A 20,855-nucleotide genomic window follows, 5' to 3' on the forward strand; every position below is an offset into this window, starting at 1 on the left:
CACAAAGATCATTCTACTCTTCCGTCTCTTGCAACGCCAGCGCTTTGATCAAACCGACAAATCCGATTTCAATGGCATTCGTCATTACATCAGCGACCAACTCCTGGTTTCCAGGAAACGAATCCTTCCACCGCCCGCCCTTACCAAAGTATACATCGACGAGAGGGAAAGACAAGCCTTTCGCGCTTTCCTTTCCTCCCGAGCCTTCATTGCGATAGTCTTCAAGCATCGCAGCCATCAGTTTCTCTACATTCTCACAAAACATCTCAGCCGTCCCTGGCTTTATGGCTTCTTGCACATCGACCCATATTGCCTCCCGCTGCGCAAACGTTAGTTGCGAGCCAAGCTCCTCGTCTTGCTCAAATACCAGCAAAGACAACTTGCCCTTGAGCCGCTTTTTCCTTTCGGGGGGGAGATGAATGTCGACAATGTCGATGTGCCGCTGGATCTGCTCTCGCATGCAGTTCATCGACCAGGTGGCCGCTGTCCACTTTCCAACCACAGTGACCCATCGTTCAATTTCAGTCTCTGAAAAGAACGACTGACTTCTGACCGGCGCTTCTCGGGCGGCTCTTTTCGCCGCGTCGTGTATCTTTTCTATGACTTGCGTGAGAGCAATACCAATGACGGCGTATCGTACTTCCCGCCAGACGGTCTCCCACAGAAGGCTCCGGATAGTGTCCGAAATCTTCCGCTCAGGATTTATTTCCAGTAGCAGCACGTGGTGCATCGCGTCTGTTGTCGTGAGTCGCGGGTGAACATCGTACTTGTCATCGAGATTTACGACATCATCCGTTCTTGCAAAGTTGTCATTGAAAGGATGGATGAGCGTCACATTGACAGGCGGTCCCTTCCAAATCTTCGCCATCCGTACAAATTTACCGACAATGGCAAACTCCTGCTTCCCGACGGATCCGATGGTGATGTAAATCATGCAACCTTCGAGGACCCTTGTAAGGTAAGAAAAGAAGTTCCAGAGGGACGCCACACTGTTGTTAGCCTCCTTGAACTGGTCCAAGTCGATCCCGGCGTCAATCATGACCTCTGTCTTCTGGACGAGGATCTGGTCCACGAGTGACGCTATCGCTGACTGTGCTGTCATCCCGCGCGTCCAGATCAAATACGCCGAAGGGACGTGCGACGCAAACTTGCGCTGCTGCTTCTTCCAAACCAATGCGTGCTGCGGATCCGGGGCGTCGCACTCTGCCTGTATAACTTTTGTCTCATGGGAATATCCCGACGGAACATATTTCTGCTCCATGCTGAACCATTCGATCCACGCTTTTGACGTGGTGACCTCGTATGTGGCTTGCAGCTCCTGGTGGAATCCGGCTTGGACTTCGAAATTCTTGAATAGATTCTTCTGTATCGCTTGGAAGAGTTCTGCTGTAGGGTTTTCGGCGACGGCTAGGACAAGTTAGCAGGATATCTCCGTTCCCACAACGTCACCTTACGTACATTTGAAAGCCTGGCGCATCGTATGCCTTTGAAGCGGCAGTACAGTCCGGTATCTGTCTATGGCGTGGTTTACCATTGCCTGCCTGATATGGAAACATAGCTCTGCGTCCTCGCGGATGTCTCGTTGTGTCTTCTTCATCTTCGCCACTAGTTCTCCATATCTGATCTCAAAGGGTTGTAAGAAGGTCGTCATCGCGCGCTCTGTACTTTGGTAAGTAGTTAGAAAGTCATCTAAAGTACTTGGCTTGACAACTAACTGAGAATACTTTTCTCTGCATTCTTCGCATCTCTTATGACCTTGTCCAGAAACTCAACGATCGCCGCATATAGTTCGGACGAGAACTCAAGCATTCGCGGAGTCGGGTACAGTGCAATGTACCCTCGTATCCTTTCCAGGTCCCGCCCAATGTCAATCATCACATCGATGACTTTGGAGAGAACGTTTGAGTTGTTCTTCGTCGCCTATTTTTCCGGTGAACAGATGTCATCTGCAGAAAGTGGTGATCTCCTACCAGTAGTACAAACTTCAGACCGCCCCAGATCAACGGTAGACCTGAGAACTCTGCTTGTGACAGAATATCAAAGACTCCCTGGTAATGATCCAAGCACTCGATCAGTTTCTTCGTCTTTCCCTCCCCTAGCTTCGCCTCTCTAGTCCGTTGTATGTCCCAAGCAATCCGATGAAGATCTGCTTTGGGGTCACTCTGCTTGCCAACGGTACTCTGGGATAGAACTGTGGCAACTTCATCCTTATTGAGATAAGAGTGAAGTGAATTTACGGCGTTTCTGTATGCTATCTCGGCTTTTCTGTGATGTCTTTCAGCCAGTACTCCTTGCGAAACCGCTGACAACAATGCAGTTCTTCCAACGGAAGAGCCCGAGTTTCCAACACATAGCCGCCTCCTCGGAGCAAACTTACTCGAATGTCATGCGATCAGCTCCTCTCTCGTCTTCTGTCGCATCCTCAGAGAAGCGCCGAAAGACCTCGTTATGGGGTTCCCAGCGGATGATTGGGCTCGATGCACTCTTCGGGCTCCCGCCATCACGGCTCCAAGATGGCGTCCGAAAAACGACGCTGGTGTTCAAGGAGGGAAATCGATACATGTCGCCGGAACATGTCGGCGAAGCTTGAGAACCAGTTCACAAAGGTAACGAAAGTTCTCCAAGAGGTTGATAGGCTAGCGGCGTACTGTGTATCTAGAACCTTAATTGGCTGACCGCCTAGGATGAAATAGCTGAAATTCCATTGAGCTTTTTGATCCTTTTGAAGATCACCAGTGAGAGACTCGATACGATGAACTCCTAGACCTCCTTTACACCAGAGTTAATAGTAGAGTACCACCACGACTATTCAGGGGGAACCTCGGAGACCTTGACAGGGCCCTCCGACTACATCTGTTTCCCTCTGATTCACGTCTGCAGAACCTGGGGGATCACGAGACGAGGGTGATGAGACAGAAAGGAGAGGGTAAGCTTATAAAAATTGCTTGTTTTCTCAAGGCCGCCAATCAGTGTGAGCGCAGCTTCCGCGTTTTCCTTGGTGGCGCCGGCTTGTGTCACGAACAGGAACCATGCCTTTCGTGCTGAGGCTGGTGCTTTTCGACTGCTGAGGCCTCTGACCATGGACTATCGGCGGTCTGGACGCAACAGGAGACACAATATGAGGTCGTATTCCCAGCTGAGGGCTGATTGTGTTACCAACTACCATCATTCACGATAGGCTTTCCGAGGAAGACCTTGGAGACGAGCTCCAACGCCTACACTGAGACGTGTTTCTGACCTCGATTCTTTTCCCGACACGATGCTAGTAAGAGGAATGTGACGCCATCCGCCACTATTCACACAGCGTGCAAGGATGCCGATATTGTCGAGTATTGGATGGCTAAGTAAGCGGTTGACAAACTGGAATGCTGGTTAATGCGCCTCTTGGCTGTCAGCTTGCTTAAAACTACTACGATAGTTACGATCATCGTAGTACGCTTTTCATAGCGTGATTCTCAATGAGTATGGAAACAACATGAAATTGGAATAGTAGTAATAGCAGTAGCAGTGATAGGAACGCTAAAAAGAGAGGTAAGGTATTGAGCAACAACCTAGTACCTATTGTGTAGGTATCCCACTTGCTCAGCTCTCCAGCCACACGACTTCGAGCTGGTTTATTGAATCTAGAAAATAGACTAGCGCATATTCCAGCCGTGACAGACTTGACAAAGCAGCGGCTTCTGCCGTCGAACTAGTATTGGCTTTCCTATGCTGGTAGAGAGGCCCATAGGCGAGGAACGAAGTCAACAGTGAGAACTAAGTGCTCTGGGTACAAAATTACGCCAGTGATGCTATAAAGTATGTAGAGATCGTGCCTAGTAGGCGATGCTCACTACGTCGAAAGGCACGCTCAGGTAAGAGAGGCAGATGGACAGAAGTCATAGACTAAGGTGACCCCAATATTGGCCGTGAGTCCGAGGAGAACCCCGGGAATAGAGCTCATTTTAGCCTGTACACCAAGTGGGTCATGCGGACCGGAGCCACGCCGTGCTCGGCCCCGTTTCCAGACTGACGGGCCAGTGACAGGTCGAGTGATGGACCCTGAAAACGGGGGATGCAGCAAAGCGGAGCGCCACGTGACTCTATCGCTGCGATAAGCTAATGTTGCCATCAAGGTGGTCCGTCACAGGGGTTCGAGTCCCGGTTGCGATTTTGGAATCCAAAGAAATTAAGTGGAAGAATTGTTCGGCTCGGCGTTTACTTCAAGCAAGAAGAGGTTACGTCTCACAAACATCACGGGTCCATGACCTAGGAACGATCTATACTTCGCCTTTTGCCCTCCGGCACCTCCCGTCAAACCATGTCGATACGCCGTCCCAGCGCAAGGTCCCGGGCGGACCGCGACAACACGAGTCTCCTTGCCCCCGATACGTATGACGACGACGCCTCATCCATCCACAGCACGCGAAGCGACCAGGACAGCGACAGTGACGATGACCAATTGCAATTGCGTGCGCGGAACAGCCGCGAGCTGCGTGCCGCCGACAGTCTAGTCTTTATGGAAGAAGAGGAGATCGAGAGTCTCGTAGAGGAAACACGCAAGAAAAAGGAGCTGCAACGCCGAGGATCTGGCCTCGCTGTCCCGAATCCCCTGAAGCTATTCGGTCGAGGCCCAGACGGCCAACGGCCCGGATCCAGAGATGGCTCATCCGAAAATCTCCTTGACGAAAAGGACAGACGCCAACAGCGACGTATGAGGAGGAAACAGAAGAAGGACCGGCTGCTGGAGAAGGCGACCCACGGCGAGGACGGCGAGCTGATGTATGAGATGGAGGAAGGGGCCATGAAGGAGGGGAGCTCGACCGGGGAAAGCAGCGAAAGGGACGATAGCGACGAACTCGATCGACAGAGACTCAAGATTGTGACCAATGCGAAGACCGATAAGAGGAGGACTTGGCGCCGTTGGCTGCTCATACACAGCATGATTGCCGTCGGTTTCGCGATCCTGTTTCTGGTGGCGTGGAAGTTGTCAATCGGCAGTAGGTCAGCACACAAGGCCGAGTTCGTCAGCAATGGCACGGCGCTCTTCGCGCCGACGACGATCATTATCAGTCTTGACGGCTTCCGCGCCGATTTTCTGCAGCGCGGGATCACACCGAGATTGAACGCTTTTGTAAAGGAGGGTGTTTCGCCAAAGTACATGCTCCCGGCTTTCCCGTCCGTCACATTCCCGAATCACTACACGCTAGCGACTGGCCTACACCCCGAGAGTCACGGTATCGTTGGAAACACTTTCTGGGATCCGGACATGCAGGCCGAGTTCTACTATACCGACCCAGCACGCAGTCTCGATGCGAAGTGGTGGAGTGGAGAGCCATTTTGGGTGACAGCCGAGAGGCAGGGTATTCGTTCCGCGATCCACATGTGGCCGGGCAGTGAAGCGCACATCCTCGGTGTTGAGCCAACATTCCTCGACAAGTTCAATGGCAAAGAAGTACTAGACAACAAGGTCAGCAGGATCCTCGAGTTTCTTGATAAGCCGGGCATGGAAGACAAGACTGCCAAGGTCGAAGACATGCGCCCACAGCTCATCGCTGCCTATGTGCCCAACGTCGACGCGGACGGCCATAGATACGGACCGAACAGCACGGAGATCCGGGTTTCCATCGAGTCGGCCGATGCTATGATGGATCAGCTCTTCCTGGCTCTCGAGCAGCGCAACCTTACCAACATTGTCAACGTCATTGTCGTATCCGATCACGGCATGGCCACAACAGATACGGCGCGCCTGCTTCAGCTTGAGGACCTCGTTGACACCTCCAAGATTGAGCATACCGACGGCTGGCCGCTATACGGTCTTCGACCGAAGAACCCAGATGACCTTCAGGGGCTATATGATGGCTTGGTCGAGAAGTCCAAGACGAATCCCAACTTTGAGGTCTACCTCCGCGACGTCAACATGCCCGAGCGCTACCACTTTTCCAAGAACAAGCGTATTGCACCCCTGTGGATCGTTCCCAAAGCTGGATGGGCTATTGTCACAAAAGAAGAGATGGATGTGGAAAAGGCGCTGAAGGATGGTACGGTCTACAACCCCCGCGGATTGCATGGATACGATCACGAGCATCCCCTCATGCGCGCCATCTTCATCGCCCGCGGACCGGCTTTCCCGCATCCGCCAAACAGCCAGATCGACAACTTTCGTAAGTGTGACCCGCAAGTGTCGTGTCATACTATGAGCTTGGACTAACGTCGGTAGAAAACATCAACGTGTACAACATCCTTTGCGATTCCGTCGGTCTTATTCCAGAGCCCAACAACGGCACTCTGCGCCTGCCGCTCACCACTATGGGTACTCACAAGTCCGAGGACACACCCCCAGAGCCCGAGGACCCTGTGCCCCCGTACACCACTACCCAGGTCCCCGCTTCTGCCAGCACACCACCAGCGGGACAGTCGGCTACCCCTGATAAGTCCATTCAGGTGGACCCCGTTCCCCAGCCAACGCCTTCCGCGCCGGCGTCAAACGATGACGAGAAAGGAGATGATGAAGAGAGCGACGGAGCCGATGAAGACGCCATGCAGAAGGGCAAGGAAGCCATGATTGGAGTTTGGGATTGGCTCAAGGATAAGTTTGGAAAGGTTTGGGACAAGATCAAGGGATCAAAGGGAGATAAGGAATCGAAAGAGAAGGATGGATCGGAATGATTTTTTGTGTAGAATTGGGTACATGATTCGGCGTTCACGGGTGGGAGGCATATTGTGGGTTTTCTTTGATACTCCCGGCGATTTTCTGTATTTTCTATAGACTGAATCCCCAAGGTTGCTTTTTCTTGATCGCTAGAACTGACCTTTGTTCCTTCTCAACTGACCTGCTTCGCCTGTTGGTAGCTACCGCTGGGAAAGCCTCGGTGCTCACTCAACTCTCTAGCCACCAATGTTAATCCCAGGCGCAAGAGCCGGAGCCTTCAGTATGCAGTCACATGAACCAGCCCGAAAATTGAATCCATCAGTAGCATAGGTCTCCACGAGAGAGTCCATGCTCAGGGTGCATCATGTAGCAGACTCTAGTTCATCTGACTCGCACTTCGCTTTCCCAACTGACGGTTGTTGACGCAGTTATCGGCCTTCTCATAGCCGTAGTCCACATAGCTGCTATTGATAGTGTAAAGTGGCGGTGCTGCTTTGAAGCCATGTTGAGCACTGAGGGTGGCTACTTTGACCTTGATCAAAGCCGGCAGGGTGGTGCCAAGTTCGTCGCATACGAGCATGTCGTTCTTTCTAAAGGCCTTTGTGGGATTCACCTGTCTTGCCAGGTCGGATTCGCCAAAGCTGAGTCCGCAATCTTTGATGACGCGGAGTCCGACTCGAAGAAATTTGTACGGAATCTCGACTTTGGAATGATCGCCAGGAAACATCTCGACGAGTCCTTCCGATGTCGATTTGAGGGGTGTGATGATGGCCCACTCATTGCCATCATGCCCATCGATCTTCTTACTAATATGAAGCCAAGCCCAGGTGTCCTTCTTGAGTTCTCGAAAGGGCTGAGTGCTCGGATGGAACAGAAAGGCGAGGGATGATTTTTCCAGTGTCCAGTCCTCCGTCAGCTGGACGGCGACGGCTCTTTCGGTAGCCATGGTGACAGTCGATTTTCAGCTTCGATTTGAGGCGGCTATAGGCTGGTTAGGCTGTGGTTACGAAATAAAGACACTGCAAATTTACCTGTTCGAAAGTATTGGGAAAGCAGACTGATTCTTTCGCAGTTGCTGTTCTTGGCGAGTGAAGTGGATGGGAGAACCAGAAAGTTGACAGTTTAGAAAAGAGATTTCCTTTCTGCTACCCGGCAAGATGGATGCGGAGGAAGGAGCTTGAAATTTTTTGAAGCACTGATAATACTGAGGTGTTTCTCAAAAGACCACGCGGGCAAGGTTCGAAGTGAAGGACAAGGTAAAATTGATAGAATTACGAAGCTGACGGAGACCACATCACGATGTATATTCCAGACATTCGTCGGTGTAGTATTCAGTAAGGAATCTTTAGTGAAGGACACCTTTCTCACTCCCCATCCGTATCCTCCACGTGTACGCTGTTTGATCACTCCGAAAGGCTTCTGGTTACCCCCAATCCAGTGCAGCTTCCTCTCTCGGTTTTGGCTCTAGTTGAGTCTCGGAATGCAGACCAGGCAATGGTACAAATCTAGCAGTATATGTCAGAACTAAACTCTACCCATGTCCAAGAATCAATATCACTTACCGAATGTCAACACTGACGCACAATCAAGCATTGAACTAGTTCTTGACAGCAACAGAACCGGTCATCTGCAAGCCATACTCGACAAAGTCGCGAGGAATAGCTTGCTCGATACCAAAAGCCCTATAGCCCGAATGTTTACCGGCGCTAGAGTAAAGCTTCTTGATCACGTTGATATCGGGCACGTCGATGGCAAAGTGGTCGCAAACAGCTATATCGCCGGCCTTGGAAGATTCCTTCTCAGCCTGAGTGGTATTGGTGCTAGTCTTTGTGCTAGTCTTAAGCATGATGGGCGTCATGCTGTCAAACTCCGGAACACCTGGTCCATAGTCCTTGACAATTCGAATACCGATGCGGAGGAATGGGGTGGTGACGTCGACCCTCGCGTCGACCCTGGGGAGTATGTAGGCGAGGCCAGTCTCGAGCTGCTGAACAGGCCGAATGGTGATGAGGGGGCTGTCAGATAGACCTCGCGGCTTCTGACTTAAGGCGACAGGGGCCTTGGTGCCTGCGGCAAGGCTATGAAAGGGCCTTGTGGTCGGGTGGACGAGGAAGGCGAAACTAGCACTGTATTCGTTTCATTCTTCCTTGGGCCGAACTGTTACTCGAGGAGCGATGTTCGAGGTGCTTCCGGAGTGCTTTGCGATAGGAGTTTGTTCAGGAGGAGGCGAGGAGGCGGAGGACGATATCCTCAATGTGTTGTTGGCATTGGTGAACGCATCCAGGGGAAGTTCTGTCGGCGGGGGACCATATCTCCAGCTAATTGGAGTAAATATGAGACGAGAGCGCTCGCGAATGACTGTAGTGACTATGAACGAAAGAATCGTGGGAGATTAGAACCAGATCTAGCTTTGGAGATTTCAGATCTAGTACTTACGGGTGGAGCTCTACGGTTGCCTTACAGGCAGTCTGGTACGGAGGAGAAGCAGTATTTCTTACGTTGCCTTGAGTGTCTTAGCAGATTAAAGAAAGCCGATTTATCAAAGACCACAAAAAAAGAGTTCACCACCGATGTGGCTACATCTCTTGGTGCTCATGCTGGGATTCCAACTCCGGTACTCGCTAAGTCTGTCGTCGAGTAGGCTGGTTGGCGTATAATTGATTGTCGACCTTAGTGACCTGAGCCGTCGGCCTAGACGGGCGCCTGCTGGCTGGTGACGAAATGGGCTTGAGGGGGGTTATAAAGGCTTCTTTCTATCTGTACTCCATTGAAGGTGGTGGAGGTAGAGTGTCACGTGTGGAAAGTCCGGTGGTGCCTTGAGATCAGAGGTCAGTCGAAGCCTGGATGTAAGGCAACAAGGACCCTGAGTGAGGCTCGACTGACTTCGATGTGAGCGTAGTCGAAGCTACTCCCGGCTGTCGCCTTTGACCGCCACTCGCAGAAGAGTAGAGAAAAGCAGCAGCGTTCTACGGAACAGAGACACTATGGGGAGGCCTTTAACACATTGCAAACGCCCTTGATATTTAGATCTGAGGATAATACAACATGGCTCAATCATGTCTTGCAGGGAAGTGTAGTTTCACTGGTCATAAGTTCCTGGTAATTGTAACTATACCTCAAACTGGTACTACAGAATGAGGGACCCTCGAAGCCTGGGATTCTGTTGATACATCCTGCTCCGGAAGCCATAAGAGAAATTTCCTGCTTGGCCTGCGAATGTTTTGTTACAACTTCTCTTCTCCTGCCCCTTGAACATCCCATAGAACATGCAGTCATTACCGACTATATCGCCGTTAGCTTGCTGATCTGATTCATCAGCCCGAGAGCGCAACTAACCAAAACAGACGCAAACTAATGCCGTCCCCAGTTCCAAACATTCCGGGGTGAGATCAAAGCTTTGGGCCAAAGGTTCGATTTTTTGGGCCGGGTGGCAGCCCATACCTCACAAGGCTATAAGGAATAAGACAGTGTCTTCTCTGTCCATCAACAGTCCAGCCTCCGCCATGGACCCTGAGAATCATGGGAGGGTGCATGGATAAGTCCTCGTGCGTGGCTATATCGCCCTTCAAGAAGATGCCTACTTCTCCAGGAGGATATCGGGCAGCTAGAGCATCGTGTTCAGGCATTCTAGGCACGAAATCTCGAAGAATAAAGACCTCAGCGCTGAGATGGGAGACAGGAATCTCGACCAGGCGCTCATCATGCGGGTGTTCGTAGTCCTCCAAGGAATCCCAATGAATACTCCCGCTTCCGTTTGCATCCAAGAGAACCGGTAGAGACGGGTAATAGAGTGCGATGTAGACCCATTCGCGATAGTCACCGGCTTTCCGGAAGGACTCTTGTCTTGGAAGCCAGGCAATGGTGTCTTTCTGCAGAACAATGAGTTCTGTAAAGAAAAGGCGACCTGAGCCGTCAAATTCGTATCTTTTGCGAATCCGACTGATGGGAGTCCAGTCGCGCTTCAGGACCACAACGATACCCCAAGGGAACCCCATGGCGTTGTGAGAGATAAAGTGTCGATGTGTGCGTTTCGGGAGGAATTGTTCAAAAGCCTCAAGTATCGAGTGATCATACGCAAGCTGCTTGAATGTAAAGCCGTTCAGGAATTAGAAGATGCGGGTAGGCAGAGGTGATGTTGTTTACAGGTAGAATACGTGTCGTCGTTGGATTTGTTGTTGTTTCGTGAACATGGATTTACTGGGGAGAGGATACACAGCAAGTCTTTCCAGAGCGTTTCAAGTTCAGCACTGGAAGTGACGTTAAGAAAAGAGGCGCTTTCCCATCAATACTCTTGATATGTGATTAGTCAGGAACGACGAAGCATCTGCGTCGACCTCCTGCCTCTTGCTTCTGCTAGAACACCAGAGGCAGTAGCCATCAAAGCATTCTTTCCGAAGCACTTCCCTTAAAAGACCCTGTTGGTTTTGACGACTTTACCAAACTGCAACATTGTATTGTCTATTAGAGGATGCTTCACGATGTTTCTCTTAAAGGTAGACCAAGCTCCTATAGTCGTTCATGACTATGCAGACTGGACTAGCGAGCTGATAATAATGTACAGGACCCTTGAAGCATCGTACTTGCCCACACGACATGTACACCGTCAATGGTTCAAGTACGGCTTTAGTTAGCCTAGAGCCATCACCTAGACTGCCTCTTCCGTAAGCAGGTTCAAATACCGGCTGCGGAAGTTTCATTCTGATGAAGCTGTGATGAGGTGTATTACCATGTACTTATGGAACAGTCTGATTAGCCTGGATAACACAATACAGTCGATTGATAGTGCTCGACGCCAAGACCTTAGGCAGCTGGTACCGGTTTGACTGGGAAAGAGACTATTTAGAGCAATAGAATGACAACGGTGTGGCTGGGCTCATGAATTGGACCTCAGGTAGAGTCCGTAAACAAGTGCTCTGGCTATTATATGTCAGAGCAGTTGTGCCGGCTAATTGATCTCCAATGGCTACTCTCAGCACGCCTGATTGCGTTGTAGGTAATCACCGGATACTGCAAACAGCAGGAGAAATCGGTTTGATGCCTGAATAGGCCAATAATTTTGCTGAAATTCTCGCGGCATTATCTAGCTTCTGAGGTGTGGTAGAAGATGGAAGAAGTGGTCACTTGCTAACTCGCAGGAATCCCTGTCCTGACAAGATGGTGGACAGGCCAAACAGGAGCTGTGCGAGAGGCTCTAAGTAGGGGAAAAAGCCTAGTTAGGAGATCTCATAAGTATTCCGGTTAGCTGTGCTGAGAGAGAAGATAAAGTCCAAAAAATATAACACGTCGTTTCATCGTTCATCTGCCATCCTATGAACTGGAAACCTCCGTCTCTCGCATCCACACTCCATCCCCTGATCTTCCGACGTCAAATCTCTCCACTTATGTCTTCCACTTAATTTGACCTCATCCCAAGGTAATCCTGCTACGCAAGCGTGGCGGAAATTGGAGAGAATAAAAGTATAGCCCACGGCAGCATTTGCGCGTGTCAGTGAGGGATAGATGTCCTCAAATGGTATACCGACTCTATCTGCTTCCGACATAACTTCATGCCTGGAAAGCTTTCTCGCAACGAAAGCAGAAGGTGCAGCCACTCGGGGGTCTAAACACCCCAAAGAGGCGAACCCCGTGATAATGTTATGTATCATCTCGTGAGTTCTCGAGATCGGTCGACGTGGTACGTTCGTGTTTCAACTTGCCCTCGATGAAGTAGACATACGAGTGACAGAGGCAAACCGTCGTATTCGGAGAACCGAAGAAAGCCGGTAGTAGTTAGAATCTTCCATGTCCAGCAAAGCTCTGTAGGGAGTTATCGATAGGATCAGGGCCTAATGGTATCGCTTGGGGTAGACTGCGTCGAATTAGTCGTTCCTCGATTGGTCCCAAACTTGCCGAGTCAATTCCTGTCATGTTAGTCCAATGGAAATGGGATAGAAGTGATCTTTGCAGTAGAGCAATTTTCAAACCTGCGTGCGACTCGCTGGCGAAGTGTCGTCGCCTGCCCCGCGGGTCTTCGTCGGATGACGTTGAGGGTGGTCATGTGACTTGCTCATCGGCCTGGTGGGGCCGGCGGTTTCCGACGCCGTCCGTCGCCACCGCCGTATTTTCTGTTCCCAATTAGGATTTATTGGAAGATGGCCAGCAGGGGCCGTAACAAAGATGCTCATCAACTTAGCCAAACTGCCGTGGGATATGGGCTGGTTTAAACATCATTCATGAAGGATGGAAGAGCTTTGTCACGTGACGCTAGATTTTTTTGTGTCTCGGAGTTCAGCCCCTCTTATCGCAAGCGCAAAAAGGCATGGAGGGGCATGGCATGGAATACCCCTCATTCTGCTCTCGTTTTTTTTCTTTCTCTCTGTGGCTCGGCGGCGCTTCGTGTGAGAGAGGGGTCTTGCGCATGGGCTGGGGCGGGCGATCGCACTCGTCTTGGTCTTGTTTGGTCCTGGCGCCCCCCCTCCTACGTGTCACTGCACCGCGTTGTCCGTTTATGCTGCTGCTGCTGCGAAATCTGGTCGGATGCCCGATAGATTCTCACTTTATTTCGGGAGAGAGACGCCAACGCGATGGCAAATATGCATGCAGCCGCGATACCACCTAGCTGTCCTGGAAATCTCGCTCTGGGAGAACGCGAGAGGATGAGGATAATTGTCCCTTGACGGGCGGCGCAGGCGCTTAGAACGGGTTGTTTAGGTACCTTTCACCTGCACGTCACCCTTGAGGCCAGGATCTGTCGGACACCCATGTCTGTACACTTTTTTTTTTTTTTTGCCTCTTGTCTTTCTGAGATCAGATTTTTTCCAACCCCGCACCCCGTCAGAAAGCCGCATCAGCCACATTTCTTTTCGGAGTTAATGCACCGACCATTTGTGTGTGAGAGAGAAGAAGATATGGATGGGCCCGCTTGGGTTGGCATTCCCTTGACCGATGAAAGAATAAGCAACACAAGGAGGATTTACAATGCCCCTCGATGGTCGATAATTCCTACGGAAACCAAAGGCAGACAAGGACCAGCCCCACGGAGGAGCCTTGGTTTTGAGGTGGGATGGACCATGGCGACGGCGACGGCGACCACGGCCCCAAACCAAAATGCTACGAGGAGGGGCCCCGAGCACCTGTATCACCAAAAAGGTATGCAGGAGAAGGCTGTAGCTGTGCCAGAGGGAAAACTGCCAGATACGTGACTCATGCCGAACGATTGGGTTGGGCACACACTCTGACGGTCTGGCGGTCCAAGAGAGAGAAAAAAAAAACCTGGGCTTCGTCGAGGGGCAAGGAGGGGCCCAGGTTGGGCTGCGCGGCAACCTACCTTGTGTGTCTGACAGGGATTGGGCGGGGTGGAGGGGCAGACCGCAGAGTTCGAAGCTGTGGATGTCTTATCGTTGGCAAAGTAGATCGAGGTCACTCGGAACAAAGCGCTCCCTCTGGTGAAAATTTTTGTGTGTGTGCCAAACGGCGCTGTGTGTCTGTCTGTGTCTGGCCGGTGAGATATGCGTGTGGATGGGACGAAAAGAGAGAGGCACCTCTCACTTGAGACGCGGCCGATGGTCTGCCTCAAGGTGGACTCCGACGATGAAAAAAAGATGAAGTGGCCCGACAACGAGGGGAAAGACTCAGGCAGGTCCATATTGCCCCTCCTTGCCTTCCCAAAGAGAAGGCGGCTAGCTAGTGCCCGAGGGAAAATTTGATCGTGATGAATGCGTTTGTTATTGTTCATTACTTTGGCTGGGCTGGCGATTCGACGAATTGACATCACTGGGATCTGCAGCAATGAGGCCTGGAGCTTCCACGGTGGGGTCGATAGGCCAGGATCGTTTGCAGCGCCCCCCGCGACACAGAGAGCGCGGTGAGAGCTGCAGAGTGCCCCTCCATGCCCCCTTACCTGTGACATCAACATGCCATTCATCCTGTTGCCTCAATTCCTGGGACAGCAACAAGAGCTGGATAAAGGTAGATTGGGCTCTTATGAAGTCTTAAGACAATGAATCAAAGTCGAGAATAGCGATTCTGTTGATAGGAATGAACATCAGAAATCGTCTAGGCAGCTGGAACGGTATAATCATGGTTAGCGACGATGAGCTTTACCGCCCGTCGCATGCCTTAGGCGCAGGAAGGAGAGGCTAAAGGAGGGGTGACACGATACGTACCTGCCTGGAGCGGCCCCGCTTAGTTCGTGCCGTGGCGAGACTGAACCAAGGTACAATGCGCTACTTGTCCGTGAGCCACGATCTGCTAAGAAGCCATCTACTATGTACAGTTGGAATAAACAACAACCACCCAACCAACCACAAAAAAACCGAGCCTGTGAGTGAAAAATTCTACCTTAGGGCAATTCGTTCAGGCAAGAGCCTTTGACCCCACCTTCCTGCCTTTCCATCCCTGCAGACTTTGGCGGACTAGCCCACTCCCCCCTCCCACCTCTACTCAACCCACTTCGACCCTCTCACACTCCCACTCCACCACCCAACTTTTCCACTCACAAACATACAAAAGCCTCGCTCGCCCACCAAAGCAAAGCTTTTCCCTCCTTCTTCTGCTCTTCGTCGTACATACCGAATCCAAATTTACGGATCACCTGTGCAGTAAGTATTCACCTTACCTCACTCACCTACTCTTCTCACACATCAACCACATCATCGCGAGAATCATCACTGACTCGACGCCTCTGCAGCTTTTACCTTTCAAACACACAACTCGATCACATCCCACCGCCAAAATGGGTAAGGAAGAGAAGAACCACATCAACGTCGTCGTTATCGGCCACGTCGATTCCGGCAAGTCGACCACCACTGGTCACTTGATCTACCAGTGCGGTGGTATCGACAAGCGTACCATCGAGAAGTTCGAGAAGGAGGCTGCCGAACTCGTTAGTAACACCTTGTCCAATGGTGTCATTATTTGGTTTGCTAACTCCCTCATAGGGCAAGGGTTCCTTCAAGTACGCGTGGGTTCTTGACAAGCTCAAGGCCGAGCGTGAGCGTGGTATCACCATCGACATTGCCCTCTGGAAGTTCGAGACTCCCAAGTACTATGTCACCGTCATTGGTAAGTTCAACTTTGACATGATATCTCTCATTTCGAGGAGCGCCTGCCGTTCTTCGATGAGCGAGATCAAGTTTTATTTTCGCCTTCAGTCGCTAACCTCGACTAAACAGACGCTCCCGGTCACCGTGATTTCATCAAGAACATGATCACCGGTACCTCCCAGGCCGACTGCGCTATTCTCATTATCGCTGCCGGTGTTGGTGAGTTCGAGGCTGGTATCTCCAAGGATGGCCAGACCCGTGAGCACGCTCTGCTCGCCTACACCCTCGGTGTCAAGCAGCTCATCGTCGCCATCAACAAGATGGACACCACCAAGTGGTCCGAGGCCCGTTACGAGGAGATCATCAAGGAGACCTCCGGTTTCATCAAGAAGGTCGGCTACAACCCCAAGACCGTTGCCTTCGTCCCCATCTCCGGCTTCCACGGCGACAACATGCTTGCCCCCACCACCAACGCTCCCTGGTACAAGGGCTGGGAGAAGGAGACCAAGGCTGGCAAGTCCACCGGCAAGACCCTTCTCGAGGCCATTGACGCCATCGACACCCCCAAGCGTCCCACCGACAAGCCCCTCCGTCTTCCCCTCCAGGATGTCTACAAGATCGGTGGTATTGGAACAGTGCCCGTCGGCCGTATCGAGACTGGTGTCCTCAAGCCCGGCATGGTCGTCACCTTCGCCCCTGCCAACGTCACCACTGAAGTCAAGTCCGTCGAGATGCACCACGAGCAGCTTACCGAGGGTCTCCCCGGTGACAACGTTGGTTTCAACGTGAAGAACGTCTCCGTCAAGGATATCCGCCGTGGCAACGTCGCCGGTGACTCCAAGAACGACCCCCCTCTGGGTGCCGCTTCCTTCAACGCCCAGGTCATCGTCCTTAACCACCCCGGTCAGGTCGGTGCTGGATACGCCCCGGTTCTCGACTGCCACACTGCCCACATTGCCTGCAAGTTCTCCGAGATCCTCGAGAAGATTGACAGACGTACCGGCAAGTCTGTTGAGAACAACCCCAAGTTCATCAAGTCTGGTGACGCCGCCATCGTCAAGATGGTTCCCTCCAAGCCCATGTGCGTTGAGGCCTTCACCGACTACCCCCCTCTGGGACGTTTCGCCGTCCGTGACATGCGCCAGACCGTCGCCGTCGGTGTCATCAAGTCCGTCGAGAAGTCCGCTGGCAACGCTGGCAAGGTACGTTCATCCAACTCATCTTACTCTCATGTCTCCCCATCAACTAACATCATCATCACCAGGTCACCAAGTCCGCTGCCAAGGCTGGCAAGAAATAAGCGATCTAACTCACCAGGGTTGGTTGCTGAGTTCGCCCACGGCCTAACCGCTGTGGCTCACTCACTTCTACGGCTTTACGAATTCCCTTTGCGTGGCATGAGGACATTATGATATGGCGGAAAGCACGAATATCGAGAGGAAGGTTGGACCGGATGATTCTACGTCAAAAAAGCTTCTCATGATACGTGCCTAGTAGCACAAAAATAGAGTCCTAGAAGTGATTCCCAAGTTAAAAAACAACGTTCCAAAATGCTGTGACATGAGGCTCTCGTGATGTAATCTTTATAGCTCTAAGTAACCTCTAATCAGAGACGGGTCCCATGCTGTTAAACCGCCTGACTGATCATGGCAAGCCTATTCTCCTGTCGTGGTGCCAGTGAGGCCGTGTACTTGGCCCAAGTATGGTAGTCCGGTCCCGAGGCTTTCATTTGCTTCTCCGCATGCCACCGTGACACTGTGGACCTGAATATGGGCCTTGCCTGTCCCACGATAAATGCTGAACGATGCTCACTTCAATCATTGTCTTTATCTGTTCTGAGCCGCAACTCTCTCGAGTCACTGATGCCTTCACTGGGCAATACTGAGTAGTTAGGCTGACAGAAACGTTTCAAGGCGAGCTTCTGCCTCCCAAAGCTAATTACTGATACTCAGAAAGGAAGGCATTCGCGCCTTCACCTTCACCAAAGACCGCCCTCACCGCGTTTTTAGTAAATTGTGCCTAACTTTCGGTCATACAATCTTCAAGTGATTAGGCTTTTTATACATCAGCGATAGTACAGTTGATCTACAATTATTTGGTACATGATTTTACAAGTCATCCTTTTTTGGCGTCTCAGCCTCGCCGCCCACAGAAGTCTCAGTCTCAACGTCCTCGTTGGTCGATGCTTCAACATTGTTGTCCACAGGAGTCTCAGCTTTCCCATCCTCTGCCGCTGTCCCCTCTGCAGCTTCTAGCTGCTCCGCGGGAACCTCGAGCTCACTCTCACCAACAGTCTGCTCCTCTCCAGCCTCCGCGACCTCAATCTCCTCGACTGCCGCCGCCGTCGTGCCTTCAACTTCCTTGAATTCTCTCGCAAGATCCCTCTCTCCGATCCACTTCACAACACCGCCTCTCACAAAGTCCTCCGCGATGTCGAGGTACTTCCTCGCGTAGGCCTTCTGCTCGTATTTTGACAAGCTCGCGTCGGCAGGTGGTGGCACAGCCTCAAAGCTCATCTGAGAGCGGCGACCGCCGTGCAGACCGGCCTCGATACTCGCCAACTGGATCTTGTGACCCTCGTAACCCACCTCGAGAGTCCTGCGCATCTCGAGACCGGCAAACATGTACTTTACGGGCCCGGAAACGCTGCCGTCATCCTTGGCGAAGGGAAGACCCGACAGCTCGACCTCGGGCGGCGGGCGCAGGCGTCCTTCGAGGAGATCCAGCTTCGCGGCCTCAATGTACTCGCGGAACGCAGACGTATCGAGGGCCTCTGGTGACATGGTGGACACCAACGGCTGCGAGAGCCGCAGGTCGACGGGTTCGGAGGGGTACGCGACGTCGGTAAAGGTCTGGCTAAGGGTAGCGACGAGGCGCTTAGGAGTGGCGTCCCACGCCAGGGGGCCTTCGGGTAGGTCGTCCGGAACGGTCAGGTGGAGTTCAAGGAGGTCGGGAAGGTCGTGGGCCGTTTCCTTGGCCATGGAGGGGTGAGGCCGGAAATGGAGGAGGAGGGTAGTTATGATGGGGGTTTCCGGATTCGCAGAGGTGACTGACTCCACGATGGGTGTGAGACCTGCGGGAGGCGGAGAGCTAGGTGAGAAGATGTGGTTCTTGGTTTTGGCTGCCTTGGCGATTGAAAAACCTCCTTCGTCATACTTGTGGAGTATTTGGCCAAAGGAAGCGGTTGTCGAGACGTACGGCTTGCTCCAAGGAGCATCTGAATCCAGAGCCGGGGCCTCGGTGGTCAGAGGCAAAGGCAAAACGTCGCCCTCCGTGATGGTGAACGCCTTGTCGGTTAAATTTTCTCGGCCGGCTTGCTTCACCCATCGAGACCACTGTGTAAGCCTCTCCTTCCACGAGAGCTTCTCGTTGCCGCGAGGCTCGGCGACAAGTCTTGCCTTCTTCACATTGGACTCATGTTTCAAGGCGATGGACTGTTCTCTCGGGAAGAGGGCGGAATGTAGCAGACGCTGAACAATATGGCCCAGTTGTTCACCCGTTTCGTCTTGGTCTACCTGTTCACCAAAGGCGACTTCAGTGTTCCCGTGTTTGATCCACGACACCTCAATCTGCTCGGCTGTTAGTTGTAGCCATAACTGCAATACGACGAGTTGGACGCACCTCTTTACGCTTTTTACGGTCGATGAAAGTATTGGTGAGCTGACCCAAGTTCCAGAGTAACTTCCCGTCGACCTCGCTATTAGCAAGCCAATCGGCTTTGAAGTTCTTCACAATGATGGATTTGGTAGCTTCGTCCAGCCTCTGAAGAATTGCCTGTGTCTTGGCCTTGGTGGCGTTAATCTTTAATATCGAATCCGAGATGTCAATGGTTTCGCCTGGATCGAGATAAGCCTCCCTGATGGCATCCAGTCGCTGTTCTTGGTCTATTTGCATGTTAGACAGCACCGCCATAGCTGGGTCGCATTACTCACTCGTAAGTAGCGCAAAGAACCGCTCATCAATCCGCCCACTCAAATAACCTTGGCCATCGACAATCTCTCTCATGGTCAAGCGCCAGGCCTCCAGCATGAGAGTCAATCCCAGCCTCTCCTTGGCCGAGCCGTCGATTTCGACGCTTGCCACGGGGGTCCAGGGCGTCAACACTTCTACAGAATCGTAGAGCTGCTTCGTCTTCTCCTTGGGCGTAGTAACAGCTCTCGCGTTCGTACGGCTTACATATGCCCTGAGTTGGGCAACTGTGAAGCCATTGATAAGCACATCAAGCAGCGTATAAAAGTCATCGTACGAGACAATGGGATCGGAGGGCCGGATCTCCTCAAGGTTCGACAGTGCCTCCTCCATCGTCAAATCCTTATCTTCAGATGCTAGGCTCTGGCTGATGTCGAATGCCTCGGGAATGAGCTCTTCAACGGGCAATTGCTTAATATTCCGGTGGCTGCGTCTCATGTCGCGCATGACAATCGCTTGTGCCTTTTCTCCCAGTATATCAACGTCCAGTGCCTCAGATTGGAGGTACACACTACGATTGCCAACGCGACGCCTTGAGACTCGGTCGAGGGGGTCTTCGCCGATGTAGTATCTTGTCAAGAGAGGGCCGCTTCGCTTCGTTGGCCCACGGGACAAGGTGGGAGCTTCCGGTTCGGTTTCGATCGATGCGCCATCTCCTTCTACTATTTTGGGTGACGTCTGAGAAGGCTGGTCTTTCGTAGAAGAGACGTCCTTCTCAGGCACCTGCCTGCTTGGCGGTTCTTCATCCCTCCCTTCTGAGATTCTGGTAAGGCGCTCCCATGCTGATTCGGAACTATACGTCCGTCGCTCGAGGAGCTGGGTTCGAAAAGGGGCGATTCGGAGTGAGCTATGAGCTCTCGGTCGGTCGAGGATTCGTAATTGGCATCGCAGGCATACACCACGAGCAAACACTACTCGCGAAATCATTTGAAAGAAAGAAATGCAGGATAACGCTGTATGAGCATTCACATGCCTTTGCGAACATACAACCATGTCACTCAGACCAGAGCTCCCAAATTTTTGCGACAGGAGCTGGGTGCGATAAGATAAGAGATAAGATAACGTGGCGCGAACCTGCAGGTGCGAAGGGTCTGAAGTGGCACCGCGAAGACCGCGTCCAGTCGCGTCAGATTGCAAGTTCACCGAATTTTACCTACCGGTACAGTCGAATTGCCTACGCTTTGGGTTTCTTCTAAAACTGAATTGAGAATCCGCATTGTTAAGATTCCGTT

At 52.0% G+C, this 20,855-nt stretch overlaps 9 protein-coding genes across 9 annotated transcripts; 4 read left to right on the top strand and 5 right to left on the bottom strand.

Annotated features, from left to right (window-relative positions):
• Positions 1 to 13: 13 nt before the first annotated feature.
• CABS01_03313 (uncharacterized protein) lies at positions 14 to 2,562 on the bottom strand (the record flags this gene model as incomplete). The annotated part of the gene is made up of 5 exons (XM_060536689.1): positions 14 to 1,407; positions 1,459 to 1,659; positions 1,716 to 1,920; positions 1,971 to 2,265; positions 2,378 to 2,562. 5 exons carry the CDS (start codon positions 2,560 to 2,562, stop codon positions 14 to 16), a joined length of 2,280 nt encoding a protein of 759 aa, XP_060392608.1.
• Positions 2,312 to 2,590, top strand: CABS01_03314 (uncharacterized protein; the record flags this gene model as incomplete). The annotated part of the gene is made up of 1 exon (XM_060536690.1): positions 2,312 to 2,590. One exon carries the CDS (start codon positions 2,312 to 2,314, stop codon positions 2,588 to 2,590), a length of 279 nt encoding a protein of 92 aa, XP_060392609.1.
• A 1,710-nt stretch (positions 2,591 to 4,300) lies between these two features.
• CABS01_03315 (type I phosphodiesterase/nucleotide pyrophosphatase) lies at positions 4,301 to 6,648 on the top strand (the record flags this gene model as incomplete). Its single annotated transcript, XM_060536691.1, has 2 exons — positions 4,301 to 6,143; positions 6,200 to 6,648. 2 exons carry the CDS (start codon positions 4,301 to 4,303, stop codon positions 6,646 to 6,648), a joined length of 2,292 nt encoding a protein of 763 aa, XP_060392610.1.
• A 359-nt stretch (positions 6,649 to 7,007) lies between these two features.
• Positions 7,008 to 7,577, bottom strand: CABS01_03316 (uncharacterized protein; the record flags this gene model as incomplete). The annotated part of the gene is made up of 1 exon (XM_060536692.1): positions 7,008 to 7,577. The coding sequence occupies one exon, from the start codon at positions 7,575 to 7,577 to the stop codon at positions 7,008 to 7,010; it is 570 nt and encodes a 189-aa protein (XP_060392611.1).
• Positions 7,578 to 8,228: 651 nt separating this feature from the next.
• Positions 8,229 to 10,626, bottom strand: CABS01_03317 (uncharacterized protein; the record flags this gene model as incomplete). The annotated part of the gene is made up of 2 exons (XM_060536693.1): positions 8,229 to 8,757; positions 10,073 to 10,626. 2 exons carry the CDS (start codon positions 10,624 to 10,626, stop codon positions 8,229 to 8,231), a joined length of 1,083 nt encoding a protein of 360 aa, XP_060392612.1.
• Positions 10,627 to 13,147: 2,521 nt separating this feature from the next.
• On the top strand, positions 13,148 to 13,270 carry CABS01_03318 (uncharacterized protein; the record flags this gene model as incomplete). Its single annotated transcript, XM_060536694.1, has 1 exon — positions 13,148 to 13,270. The coding sequence occupies one exon, from the start codon at positions 13,148 to 13,150 to the stop codon at positions 13,268 to 13,270; it is 123 nt and encodes a 40-aa protein (XP_060392613.1).
• A 58-nt stretch (positions 13,271 to 13,328) lies between these two features.
• On the bottom strand, positions 13,329 to 13,682 carry CABS01_03319 (uncharacterized protein; the record flags this gene model as incomplete). The annotated part of the gene is made up of 2 exons (XM_060536695.1): positions 13,329 to 13,358; positions 13,617 to 13,682. 2 exons carry the CDS (start codon positions 13,680 to 13,682, stop codon positions 13,329 to 13,331), a joined length of 96 nt encoding a protein of 31 aa, XP_060392614.1.
• A 1,662-nt stretch (positions 13,683 to 15,344) lies between these two features.
• Positions 15,345 to 16,954, top strand: CABS01_03320 (translation elongation factor EF-1 alpha; the record flags this gene model as incomplete). The annotated part of the gene is made up of 4 exons (XM_060536696.1): positions 15,345 to 15,494; positions 15,550 to 15,673; positions 15,784 to 16,856; positions 16,919 to 16,954. The coding sequence occupies 4 exons, from the start codon at positions 15,345 to 15,347 to the stop codon at positions 16,952 to 16,954; spliced, it is 1,383 nt and encodes a 460-aa protein (XP_060392615.1).
• An 808-nt stretch (positions 16,955 to 17,762) lies between these two features.
• CABS01_03321 (uncharacterized protein) lies at positions 17,763 to 20,616 on the bottom strand (the record flags this gene model as incomplete). The annotated part of the gene is made up of 4 exons (XM_060536697.1): positions 17,763 to 19,223; positions 19,276 to 19,538; positions 19,587 to 20,439; positions 20,611 to 20,616. The coding sequence occupies 4 exons, from the start codon at positions 20,614 to 20,616 to the stop codon at positions 17,763 to 17,765; spliced, it is 2,583 nt and encodes an 860-aa protein (XP_060392616.1).
• Between the last annotated feature and the right edge of the window lie 239 nt (positions 20,617 to 20,855).

This window comes from Colletotrichum abscissum (assembly GCF_030869225.1).
Source record: "Colletotrichum abscissum strain IMI 504890 chromosome Unknown Scaffold_6.1, whole genome shotgun sequence".
Taxonomy (NCBI): domain Eukaryota; kingdom Fungi; phylum Ascomycota; class Sordariomycetes; order Glomerellales; family Glomerellaceae; genus Colletotrichum; species Colletotrichum abscissum.